Below are 12,492 nucleotides of genomic sequence, written 5' to 3'. Positions count from 1 at the left end.
AGCGGTTGCTTCCTGAAGATGGAATAAGATTCTCCCCACGTAGCCCCCGCCCCGGCGATGCATCTAGCGTCATCGGAGGGCATGTGGAGGTGTGTCTCCGACAGATCTCACAGGATTTGGCCGGCGTTTTTCTTTAGTGGATCCACTTGGATCCGATCTTCGTTCATCTACGTTCGTGTCTCTACAGTTTGGATCCTTTCGATCTATGCTTGCCTTCATCGGCGGCGGTTGCTATCCTGGTGCGTTGGTCCTGTGAGACCTTAGCACGACGACTTCCCGGTTGTCTACTGCAACAAGGTTTCGCCGGCTTTGACAAGGGAGGGGCGATGATGGCGGTGCGCCTTCGGCTCGCTCCAGTGCTTATAATCATCGCTAGGTGATCGACGAACCTGGATGTAATTTTTACTTCTAGTGTTCTTTCTGCTACCTTGACAATTGATGAATAGATCGAAAGTTTTTCCGCGAAAAAACAACAATTACAATGATACGTTCATACAAAATACATCTGAAGCAATTCATCGATGGATGAACTTACATTATCAATCAGTCGAATGAATGCTATCCTCGAGAAAAACATAAGCAAATCTGAAGAAATTAGCTAACTATAGCTACAAGGGAATGATACACTGCACAAACTTCTTAGTACAACCATGCGACGCCCTTGCTTGGGTCTATCGATCACTCTAGCTTGGGCTCCATGGACAACTTGTGCCTGCACATCGGGCACCGGACGCTCTCCACGAGGGCGCGCTCCAAGCACGCGCTATGGAATACGTGCGGCTTGCTGCACCCGGGCCACGCGGCGAGGTCGTCGCCCTCCACCTCCAGCAGCTGCAAGCAGACGGGGCAATCCTCCCCAGCGACGTCTACCCTCCTCCGCTTTGCCGGCCGCTCGTCCGCGTTTCTGCCGCTATCGTCATCGTCGGCTGATTCGCCTTCCGCGCCGCACCGTACCGGCTCCGGCAAGTGCAACTCCATGCCGATGAAGCGCTCGGGCCCCGGGCCCGCCACCATGCTCTCCAGCGCGGCGTACATGTGCCTCATGCTCGCGGGCGTGTAGTCCGCCCGCTGGAGGTTGCCGACGTCCACCAACACCTCGATGCGTCTCGCTCCCGGCGGGACGCTCACCTGCGACGTCAAGCTAGACCATAGCTCCTGGAGCTTCCTGCTCTCCTCAAGATGCTTGCTCTTCTCAAGCTTCTCGCTGAAGAAACCGGGGTATATCAGCACGGCCAGAGACGATCCGGCCCACGCCAGCGACCTCGCCACGTGGTCGCCGGTGGCGATGAACCGGAGCTGGTGCTCCTTCGGCCACCCTCGCCGTTCCACGCCGTCCGGTGTTGCCCTGAAGCGGGTGTAGCGGTAGAGCACCAAGATCTGCTTGCTGTCGTCTCCGCCTCGGCTCTCCACGGCGGCGACCCGCATGACGCCGACCGTGCTCCCGGCGCAGGCGAACCGCGGCGCAGAACCTCCAACGAATTGCCCCTCGGGGGCGTACTTCCTACGGTGCAGTGTCTGTAGCGTGCTTAGCATCACGCTATCGTCGGCGCTGGTCGCTTGTCCGTCGTCCTCGCCGTCGCTCCCCTCCTCCTCCTCCTCCTCCTCCTCGCTGTTGCTGTCATCGTCGTCGTCTTCCGAATCCACCGAGTATTCATCCTCGTCATCATCATCTTCGTCGTCGAACTGCTCCCACAGCGTCGGATGATCGTTGAAGTGACCATCTATCCGAACGGCGACAGCCTCACCGCCAGCGGGGTCGCCTCCCCGCCGCATCACGCGAGAGCAGAAGAAATCGGAGTCCATCACCATAACCGGGCATGGCAGCTCCGCGCGGGGCCTCTCGGTGGACAGCCACGCGAGCGTGAACGCGTGGTCCCCGCTGGCGTTCTTGACGTAGGCTTCCACGACGACGCTCCCGTCGCTCGGCGGGCCGACGAGGGAGACGCCGGTGACGGCGCCACGGCGGCCTTCCAGCAAGCGCCTGGACCACACGGTCTCGCCGCTCTTGACGTCCACGGACCAGAGGGTCATCGCCATGTCGAATTGCCGCGGTGTAATCGAGATTACCCGGCGTAATCTCGCGTTAAGCGAAGCGTTTAGCTCCTCTGATTATATGGGTCGATTAATTCCAGTTACTTACCAATCCAAAGTCGGATTGATTAAGCCGCTAATCAATCTCCAAATCATTGAAATCTCACTAGTGACTACAGTTCGGACTCGGACGCCATTTCTGCAGATTGCTTTTTTGGGCGTCTGTCAGGCGGTCTGGGAAAAAACATGGCTGCCTCCCCGGCCGTCCGATCCCATCTAAATCAAGTTTTAGTTCGTCCGATCGTGGTAGCAGAAAAATGGGAAGTGCTCAACTATTCAGTCATCCTCGTACAATTTCTTCTCGCATACATATATGGCAAAGGAAAACCCTTGCACCCCACAGCGTCCGCCACCTTAGTCGTGCCAAAGGCGATTGTCTTTTCCGGGAACCGCGGTCCTCCCAAAGGCGATTGGGGCAACTAGGGTTTAGCGGATCTTGGCGGCGCCCGTGGGCTCGATCGACGGGGCGCGTTTGAGATCGCCGGCCAGAGATGGATGCATCAGGCAGCGGCGGCGGCAAGGGAGGGGGGAACTCTCGCCCAAGTCAGCCAGGGCTCGTCTCGAGGAACAGTTGGGGAAACTCGACATCTCGGAGGAAGAGGCAACACCGCTGGTCCTCGATGACAGAGTTGAGGGCATGCCGGAGAAGTGGATGATCGCGGGGAAGGTACTGCACCAGAATATATTGCACACCCAAACAATCTCCAATGCCCTACGTCCCGCACGGGGAAACCCTAAAGGACTGTCCTTCCGCATAGTCGGAGAGAATATATTTGTGGCGGAGTTCGCCACAAAGAGGGATCATGATCGCGTGTGGGACGGGAGTCCATGGCACATCAGCAAGCACGCAGTGATCTTGGCAGAGTTCGATGATTGCATGAGGCCGTCGGAACTCAGGTTTGAGAAATTGCAAGTCTGGGCTAGGGTTGTGAATCTTCCGTTCAATCTGAGGGACGAGCGGTGGAACAAGGCGATTGCCAAACAGATACACAAGAAAGCAACCCTAATTCACTTCGACCATGATGGAGGCTTCTTGCTTGCTCGAGTAACCCTAGATGTGGCCAAACCATTGAGGAGGTGGATTTTGACAGAATCAGCAAGGAGGGGGCAAACTGATCCTTATGACATACAGTATGAAAATATCCCCCACTTCTGTTTTTCATGTGGCCGGCTGGGCCACTCGGATTTGTTCTGTCCAACACCGGGTACGAGGGATGAGAACGGTGATCTGCCGTTTGGTAAAGGACTCCGGCCGCCGGAAGAGAAAAAGAGGGCTGCATCGTCGGATAGTTCGTCGTCAAAGAACCAGCAAGCAAAAAATAGTAAGCAAGAATCGATGAACTCTAGCACGGCAGCTGATTGGGGTACTGAGGTGAACTCACCGAAGAAGAGGAACAAGGCGCCTAAACGCAAGGGAGGGCCGCCGACTCAGGTATACAAGAAGGTGGAGATGCCCTTGCTGATGAATCACAAAACAAATGAGGAGGAGGGCAAAACCACCGGCCAAGAGCTGGTTGTCGATGGGGATGGAGCTGAGGATGATGGCACAGTCAGAGAACCAAAGAAAAAGAAACCAACCCCAACGAACTCTGAAAATTCGGCAGCGGCTGCGACAGCCCTGCCAGGACCAATGATTTGCTTAAGCTGGAACTGCCGGGGGCTTGGGAACCCGAGGCAGTTTGTGAGCTTCGCAATGTGGTGATGAAAGAAGGTCCCGCACTCCCGCCCTTCTCTTTGTGATGGAAACAAAGATTAGGGCAGAGAGAGTAGAGAATCTGAAACTCACTTTAGGTTTCTCTGGATGTTTTGCGGTCAACAGTCAGGGGCTAAATGGAGGCATAGGCCTGTTCTGGTCCAAAGATGTGTCTGTTGAGCTGAAGAACTACAGTACCGGCCACATTGAGTTGTGGTGCGGAGAGTTGATCATGACTCGGATGTCTGGAGGTTTACGGGTTTTTATGGTGCGCCGAGAGCGGAGGACCGGCACCACAGCTGGCGCTTCCTAAGGACCTTGTACTCCATATCGCATGAGGCATGGATTTGCATGGGAGACTTCAATGAAACGCTATACGCTGATGAGCACTTCAGTCGTTCAGCTCGGCCCGAACGGTAGATGCGAATATTTCGAGAAGCTGTCGAAGATTGTGCTCTCCAAGATCTTGGATGGACGGGTGTTCCTTTCACATGGGATAACCGGCATGATGGAGTAGCGAACGTAAAAGCCCGGATTGATCGTGCATTTGCTAACGAGCAGTTCCGGCAAATGTTTGGTTTCACGAATGTCCGCCACATATGTGCTGCTGAATCCGATCATTGCTTCATCAAATTGGAGTTCAGGAAGCAGCGGGGCGACCAAGGAGGACGGGGTACTAAACCGTTCAGATACGAAAATGTGTGGCGGACGCATGTGGACTACGAACGAGTTGTGGCCGAGTGTTGGCGCAATCAATAGCGCGCACCAGGTCTACATGGAGTGATTGAGTCGCTTGGTGCTCTGCAACAAGGACTTGGACCATGGGGGAAAAAGGAATTCGGCTGCCTATCTAGGACAGTTCAGAAACTGCAACAAAAACTCGACAAACTACAGCGCCAGTCCTTAGGACGGGTACCGAGTGATGAGGAAAAGAGTACAGTTACAAAACTACGAGAAGCTCTCCGTTTAGAGGAGATATGGGTGCGGCAACGGTCGCGAATTCTTAGGCTCCGCGACGGGGATCGCAACATAGAATACTTCCAAGCGCAGGCCAAGCAAAGACAGCGCATCAACAAGATTGCGGGGCTGCGAAGATTGGATGGTTTAGAATGTGCTGATAGTGAGGAGGTAAAATCTGAGATTTAGGCCTTCTATCAGCAGCTCTACACTTCGCGCGGACCCTCGGACGCTAGTGTAGTGTTATCGCATGTGCCGACCCGCATTACCCCGGTCATGAACTCAACCCTAGAAAAACTGTTTGAACCGGAGGATGTACGCAAGGCCTTTTTCCAAATGGCGCCATCAAAGGTACCTGGTGTCGATGGATTCACAGCGGGTTTTTTCCAGAAGCATTGGTAGTTACTCGGTGATGATATAACGAATGCAGTTCTGGATTTTCTTAATGGTGGAGACCTACCAACCGGCTTAAACGACACATCTATCACGCTTATTCCCAAGGTACGGAACCCACAACATATCACTCAATATCGCCCAATATCCTTGTGTCCAGTGCTGTACAAAATCGGGGCAAAGGCTGTTACAAACAAGAAACAAGATCAGGGATTTCATGGACGATATCATCAGCGAGGAGCAAAGCGCATTCATCCCCGGTAGGCTCATCACTGATAACTTACTCGTCGCGTTTGAAAGTGTATATGCCATGAAAAGAAGAAGGAAAGGGAAGAATTATGCTTGCGCCGTCAAGCTTGACATGATGAAAGCCTAGGATCGAGTGGAATGGAGCTATCTCGAGGCCATCCTCCTCAAAATTGACTTTGGCATCAACTTGGTGAGACTGATCATGAAGTGTGTTACTCCGGTCCGTTTCACTGTTAGGGTCAATGGTGAACTACTACCTTATTTCACTCCCTCCTGTGGTTTAAGGCAAGGGTGTCCCATGTCACCTTTTTTGTTCCTTTTATGTGCAGAAGGCTTCTCGTCCTTGCTCAAATCTTATGGGCAGATTGATAGAGGCATTCGGGTCATCTACAGAGCTCCTTGGGTAAATCATTAGCTTTTTGCGGATGATAGTCTTATTTTTATGAAAGCTGACACTCGATCTGCAGAGAGGTTAGACAGCATTATGCAAGTTTATGGTGCTGCTTCCGGTCAGTGTGTCAATCGGGACAAAAGTGCTATATATTTCAGTCCAAACACACCGAACACAACCAGGCAAGCAATCAAGGCTACGCTTGACACTCATGTCGAGGCGTTCAGCGAGCGCTACCTCGGTCTACCCACTGCAGTGGGGAAGATTACCAGCGGAACGTTTGATCACATTGGTGAGCGGTCGAGGAGCAAGATGCAAGGGTGGTCGGAGAGGATGTTTGCATGTGCGGGAAGAGAGACACTGATTAAATCAGTCGCACAGGCAATCCCCACTTTCAGCATGAGCTGTTTTCTCCTGACCAAGAAAGTGTGCAAGAATCTGAAGTTGGCTATGGCGAAGTACTGGTGGAGCAGCTCAATCAACAAGCGTTCGCTCCACTGGATCTCATGGCAGAAGCTTTCTACGCCAAAATGCAAGGGTGGGATGGGGTTTCGCGACCTACACACCTTCAACTTGGCTCTGCTAGGTAAACTGGGATGGCGCCTACTGACGAGCCCCAACTCTCTATGTGCGTGCATCCTCAAGGGCAGGTATTTTCCGAATACCGATTTCATGCAAGCTTCTGCCCCAAAACATTCTTCCTCTACTTGGAGGGCAATCATAGCGGGAAGAGAAGCTTTGCTTACTGGTTTGATCAAGAGGGTTGGCGATGGATCTTCCATAGCGGTCTGGGAGGACCGGTGGATCCCGTCGACCACAACGATGTCCCCACTCCCTCGACCACCGAACACCAACATCACCAGGGTCAGCGAATTGATAGACTCTGACAACTGGACATGGCGGAGGCAACTGGTGACGTCCCACGAACTCTAGATCCAGCTGAGGCCGAGGGAGAGTTTCGTCAGCACGATGGCGTGGTGACGGTGATGATGAAGTTACCGACGCAGGGCTTCGCCTAAGCACTACGACAATATGACCGAGGTGGAAATCTGTGGAGGGGGGCACCGCATACGGCTAAGCTCAACTTGTGTGTCTATGGGGTGCCCCCTCCCCCGTATATAAAGGAGGGGAGGCGGGGGCCGGCCGGCCTCATGGTGCGCCCCCAAGGGGGGATTCCTACTCCTACTAGGAGTAGGTTTCCCCCCTTTCCTAGTCCAACTAGGAGGGGGGAGGAAGGGGAAGAGGGGAAGAAGGAAAGGGGGGCCGGCCCTCTCCCCAATTCGGATTGGGCTTTAGGGGGGTGCGCCCCACCTCTTGGCCGCCTCCTCTCTCTTCCACTAAAGCCCATGTAGGCCCATTAAGCCCCTGGGGGGTTCCGGTAACCCCTCGGTACTTCGGTAAATGCCCGAACTCATCCGAAACCTTTCCGGTGTCCAAACATAACCTTCCAATATATCAATCTTCATGTCTCGACCATTTCAAGACTCCTCGTCATGTCCGTGATCACATCCGTGACTCTGAATAACCTTCGGTACATCAAATCACATAACTCATAAGACAAATCGTCATCGAACGTTAAGCGTGCGGACCCTACGGGTTCGAGAACTATGTAGACATGACCGAGACACATCTCCAGTCAATAACCAATAGCGGAACCTGGATGCTCATATTGGCTCCTACATATTCTACAAAGATCTTTATCGGTCAAACGGCATAACAACATACATTGTTCCCTTTGTCATCGGTATGTTACTTGCCCGAGATTCGATCGTCGGTATCACCATACCTAGTTCAATCTCGTTACCGGCAAGTCTCTTTACTCGTTCCGTAATGCATAATCCCGCAACTAACTCATTAGTCACATTGCTTGCAAGGCTTATAGTGATGTGCATTACCGAGAGGGCCCAGAGATACCTCTCCGACAATCGGAGTGACAAATCCTAAACTCGATCTATGCAAACCCAACAAACACCTTTGGAGACACCTGTAGAGCATCTTTATAATCACCCGGTTACGTTGTGACGTTTGATAGCACACAAGGTGTTCCTCCGGTATTCGGGAGTTGCATAATCTCATAGTCAAAGGAACATGTATAAGTCATGAAGAAAGCAATAGCAATAAAACTCAACGATCATAATGCTAAGATAACGGATGGGTCTTGTCCATCACATCATTCTCTAATGATGTGACCCCGTTCATCAAATGACAACACATGTCTATGGTCAGGAAACATAACCATCTTTGATTAACGAGCTAGTCAAGTAGATGCATACTAGCGACACTCTGTTTGTCTATGTATTCACACATGTACTAAGTTTCCGGTTAATACAATTCTAGCATGAATAATAAACATTTATCATGATATAAGGAAATATAAATAACAGCTTTATTATTGCCTCTAGGGCATATTTCCTTCAAGCTCCCACTTGCACTAGAGTCAATAATCTAGTTCACATCGCCATGTGATTTAACACCAATAGTTCACATCGTCATGTGATTTAACACTCTATAGTTCACATCCCCATGTGACCAATACCCAAAGGGTTTACTAGAGTCAATAATCTAGTTCACATCACCATGTGATTAACACCCAAAGAGTACTAAGGTGTGATCATGTTTTGCTTGTGAGAGAGGTTTAGTCAATGGGCCTGCCACATTCAGATCCGTATGTATTTTGCAAATTTCTATGTCTACAATGCTCTGCATGGAGCTACTCTAGCTAAATGCTCCCACTTTCAATATGTATCCAGATCGAGACTCAGAGTCATCCAAATCGGTGTCAAAGCATGCATCGACGTAACTTTCTATGACAAACTCTTTATCACCTCCATAACCGAGAAATATTTCCTTATTCCACTAAGGATAATTTTGACCGCTGTCCAGTGATCCACTCCTGGATCACTATTGTACCCTCTTGCCAAACTCATGGTGAGGTTCATAATAGGTCTGGAACACAGCATAGCATACTTCATAGAACCTATGACTGAGGCATAGGGAATGAATTTTTCATTCTCTTTCTATTTTCAGCTGTGGTCAGGTTTTGAGTCTTTACTCAACTTCACACCTTGCAACATAGGCAAGAACTCCTTCTTTGACTGTTCCATTTTGAACTACTTCAAAATCTTGTCAAGGTATGTACTCATTGAAAAAACTTATCAAGCGTCTTGTTCTATCTCTATAGATCTTGATGCTCAATACGTAAGCAGCTTCATCGAGGTTTTTCTTTGAAAAACTCCTTTCAAACACTCCTTTATGCTTTCTAGAAAAAATCTTCATTATTTCTGATCAACAATATGTCATTCACATATACTTATCAGAAATGATGTAGTGCTCCCACTCACTTTCTTGTAAATACAGACTTCACAGCAAGTCTGTATAAAACCATATGCTTTGATCACCTTATCAAAGCGTATATTCCAACTCTGAGATGCTTGCACCAGTCCATAGATGGATTGCTGGAGCTTGCACACTTTGTTAGCACCTTTAGGATTGATAAAACCTTCTTATTGCATCATATACAACTCTTCTTTAAAAATCCATTAAGGAATGTAGTTTTTTGACATCCATTTGCCAGATTTCATGAAATGTGGCAATTGCTAACATGATTCGGATAGACTTTAAGCATCGATACGAGTAAGAAAATCTCATCGTAGTCAACATCTTGAACTTGTCAAAAACCCTTTTCGACAAGTCGAGCTTTGTAGATAGTAACTACTATCAGCGTCCATCTTCCTCTTGAAGATCCATTTTATTCTCTATGGCTTGCCGATCATCGGGCAAGTCAACCAAAGTCCATACTTTGTTCTCATACATGGATCCTATCTCAGATTTCATGGCCTCAAGCCATTTTCCGGAATCTAGGCTCATCATCGCTTCCTCATAGTTTGTAGGTTCGTCATGGTCTAGTAACATGACTTCCAGAATAGGATTCCCGTACCACTCTGGTGTGGAACGTATTCTGTTTGACCTATGAGGTTTGGTAGTAACTTGATCTGAAGTTTCATGATCATCATCATTAACTTCCTCACTAATTGGTGTAGGTATCACTGGAACTGATTTCCGTGATGAACTACGTTCCAAATCTGGAGAAGGTACAATTACCTTATCAAGTTCTACTTTCCTCCCACTCACTTCTTTCGAGAGAAACTCCTTCTCTAGAAAGGATCCATTCTTAGCAACGAATATCTTGCCTTCGGATCTATTATAGAAGGTGTACCCGACAGTCTCCTTTGGGTATCCTATGAAGACGCATTTTTCCGATTTGGGTTCGAGCTTATCAGGTTCAAACTTTTTCACATAAGCATCACAGCCCCAAACTTTAAGAAACGACAGCTTAGGTTTCTTGCTAAACCACACTTCATGTGGTGTCGTCTCAACGAATTTAGATGGTGCCCTATTTAACGTGAATGCAGGTCTCTCTAATGCATATCCCCAAAACGATAGTGGTAAATCGGTAAGAGACATCATAAATCGCACCATATCTAATAAAGTACGGTTACGACGTTCGGACACACCATTACGCTATGGTGTTCAAGGTGGCATGAGTTGTGAAACTATTCCACAATTTTAAATGAAGGACAAACTCGTAACTCAAATATTTGCCTCCGCGATCAGATTGTAGAAACTTTATTTTCTTGTTACGATGATTTTCCACTTCACTCTGATATTATTTGAACTTTTCAAATGTTTCAGACTTGTGTTTCATCAAGTAGATATACCCATATCTGCTCAAATCATCTGTGAAGGTCAGCAAATAATGATCCCCGCCGCGAGCCTCAACACTCATCGGACCGCATACATCGGTATGTATTATTTCCAATAAGTCAGTGTCTCGCTCCATTGTTCTTGAGAACGGAGTCTTAGTCATCTTGCCCATGAGGCATGGTTCGCAAGCATCAAATGATTCATAATCAAGTAATTCCAAAAGTCCATCCGCATGGAGTTTCTTCATGCCCTTTACACCAATATGACCTAAACGGCAGTGCCACAAATAAGTTGCACTAACGTTATTAAACTTATATCTTTTGGCATCAATATTATGTGTATCACTGTGGTCGAGATTCAGTAAACCATTTACATTGGATGTAAGACCATAGAAGGTTTTATTCATGTAAACAGAACAACAATTATTCTCTGACTTAAATGAATAACTGTATCGCTATAAACATGATCCAATCATATTTATGCTCAACGCAAACACCAAATAACATTTATTTAGTTCCAATAGTAATCCCGAAGGAAAAAGGGAGTGTGCAATGGTGATCTTATCAACCTTGGAATCACTTCCAACACACATCGTCACCTTGCCCTCAACTAGTCTCTGTTCATTTTGTAGCTCCTGTTTCAAGTTACTAATCATAGCAACTGAACCAGTATCAAATACCCAGGGGCTACTATGAATACTAGTAAAGTACACATCAATAACATGTATATCATATATACTTTTGTTCAATTTTCCATCCTTCTTATCCGCCAAGTATTTGGGGTAGTTCCGCTTCCAGTGACCATTTCCTTTACAGTAGAAGCACTCAGTTTCAGGCTTGGGTCTAGCTTTGGGCTTCTTCATGGGAGTGGCAACTTGCTTGTCATTCTTCTTGAAGTTCCCTTTCTTTCCCTTGCCCTTTTACTTGAAACTAGTGGTCTTGTCAACCATCAACACTTGATGCTTTTCTTGATTTCTACCTTCACCGATTTCAGCATCGCGAAGAGCTCGGGGAATCGCTTTCGTCATCCCTTGCATATTATAGTTCATCACGAAGTTCCAGTAACCTGGTGATAGTGACTAGAGAACTCTGTCAATCACCATCTTATCTAGAAGATTAACTCCCACTTGATTCAAGCGATTGTAGTACTCAGACATTCTGAGCACATGCTCACTAGTTGAGCTATTCTCCTCCATCTTGTAGGCAGAGTACTTTGTGAGAGGTCTCATACCTCTCGACTCGGGCATGAGTATGAAAATACCAATTTCAGCTCTTGGAACATCTTATATGCTCCGTGGAGTTCAAAACGTTTTTGAAGTCCCGGTTCTAAGACGTAAAGCATGGCACACTAAACTATCAAGTAGTTATCATACCGAGCTTGCCAAACGTTCATAACGTCTGCATCTGCTCCTGCAATAGGTCCGTCAACTAGCGGTGCATCAAGGACATAATTCTTCTGTGCAGCAATGAGGATAATCCTCAGATCACGGACCTAGTCCGCATCATTGCTACTATCATCTTTCAACATAGTTTTTCTCTAGGAACATATAAAAAATAAACGGGGAGCTACATCGCGAGCTATTGATCTACAACATAGTTATGCAAATACTACCAGGACTAAGTTCATGATAAATTAAAGTTCAATTAATCATATTACTTAAGAACTCCCACTTAGATAGACATCCCTCTAATCATCTAAGTGATCACGTGATCCAAATCAACTAAATCATGTCTGATCATCACGTGAGATGCAGTAGTTTTCAATGGTGAACATCACTATATGTTGATCATATCTACTGTATGATTCATGCTCGACCTTTCGGTCTCAGTGTTCCGAGGCCGAGTATTCTGCGTGTGCAAAACGGGCTTGCACCCATTGTATGTGAACGTAGAGCTTATCACACCCGATCATCACGTGGTGTCTCGGCACGACGAACTGTCGCAACGGTGCATACTCAGCGAGAACACTTATACCTTGAAATTTAGTGAGAGATCATCTTATAATGCTACCGCCG

At 48.0% G+C, this 12,492-nt stretch overlaps 1 protein-coding gene across 1 annotated transcript; it reads right to left on the bottom strand.

The window, feature by feature from the left end:
- Positions 1-561: 561 nt before the first annotated feature.
- Positions 562-2,066, bottom strand: LOC123170106 (uncharacterized). The gene has a single exon (XM_044587950.1). The coding sequence runs from the start codon at positions 2,035-2,037 to the stop codon at positions 679-681; it is 1,359 nt and encodes a 452-aa protein (XP_044443885.1). The 5' UTR covers positions 2,038-2,066; the 3' UTR covers positions 562-678.
- Positions 2,067-12,492: the final 10,426 nt, after the last annotated feature.

Source organism: Triticum aestivum, chromosome 7D, assembly GCF_018294505.1.
Source record: "Triticum aestivum cultivar Chinese Spring chromosome 7D, IWGSC CS RefSeq v2.1, whole genome shotgun sequence".
NCBI lineage: Eukaryota > Viridiplantae > Streptophyta > Magnoliopsida > Poales > Poaceae > Triticum > Triticum aestivum.
This window is presented reverse-complemented; position numbering and strand designations above follow the sequence as displayed.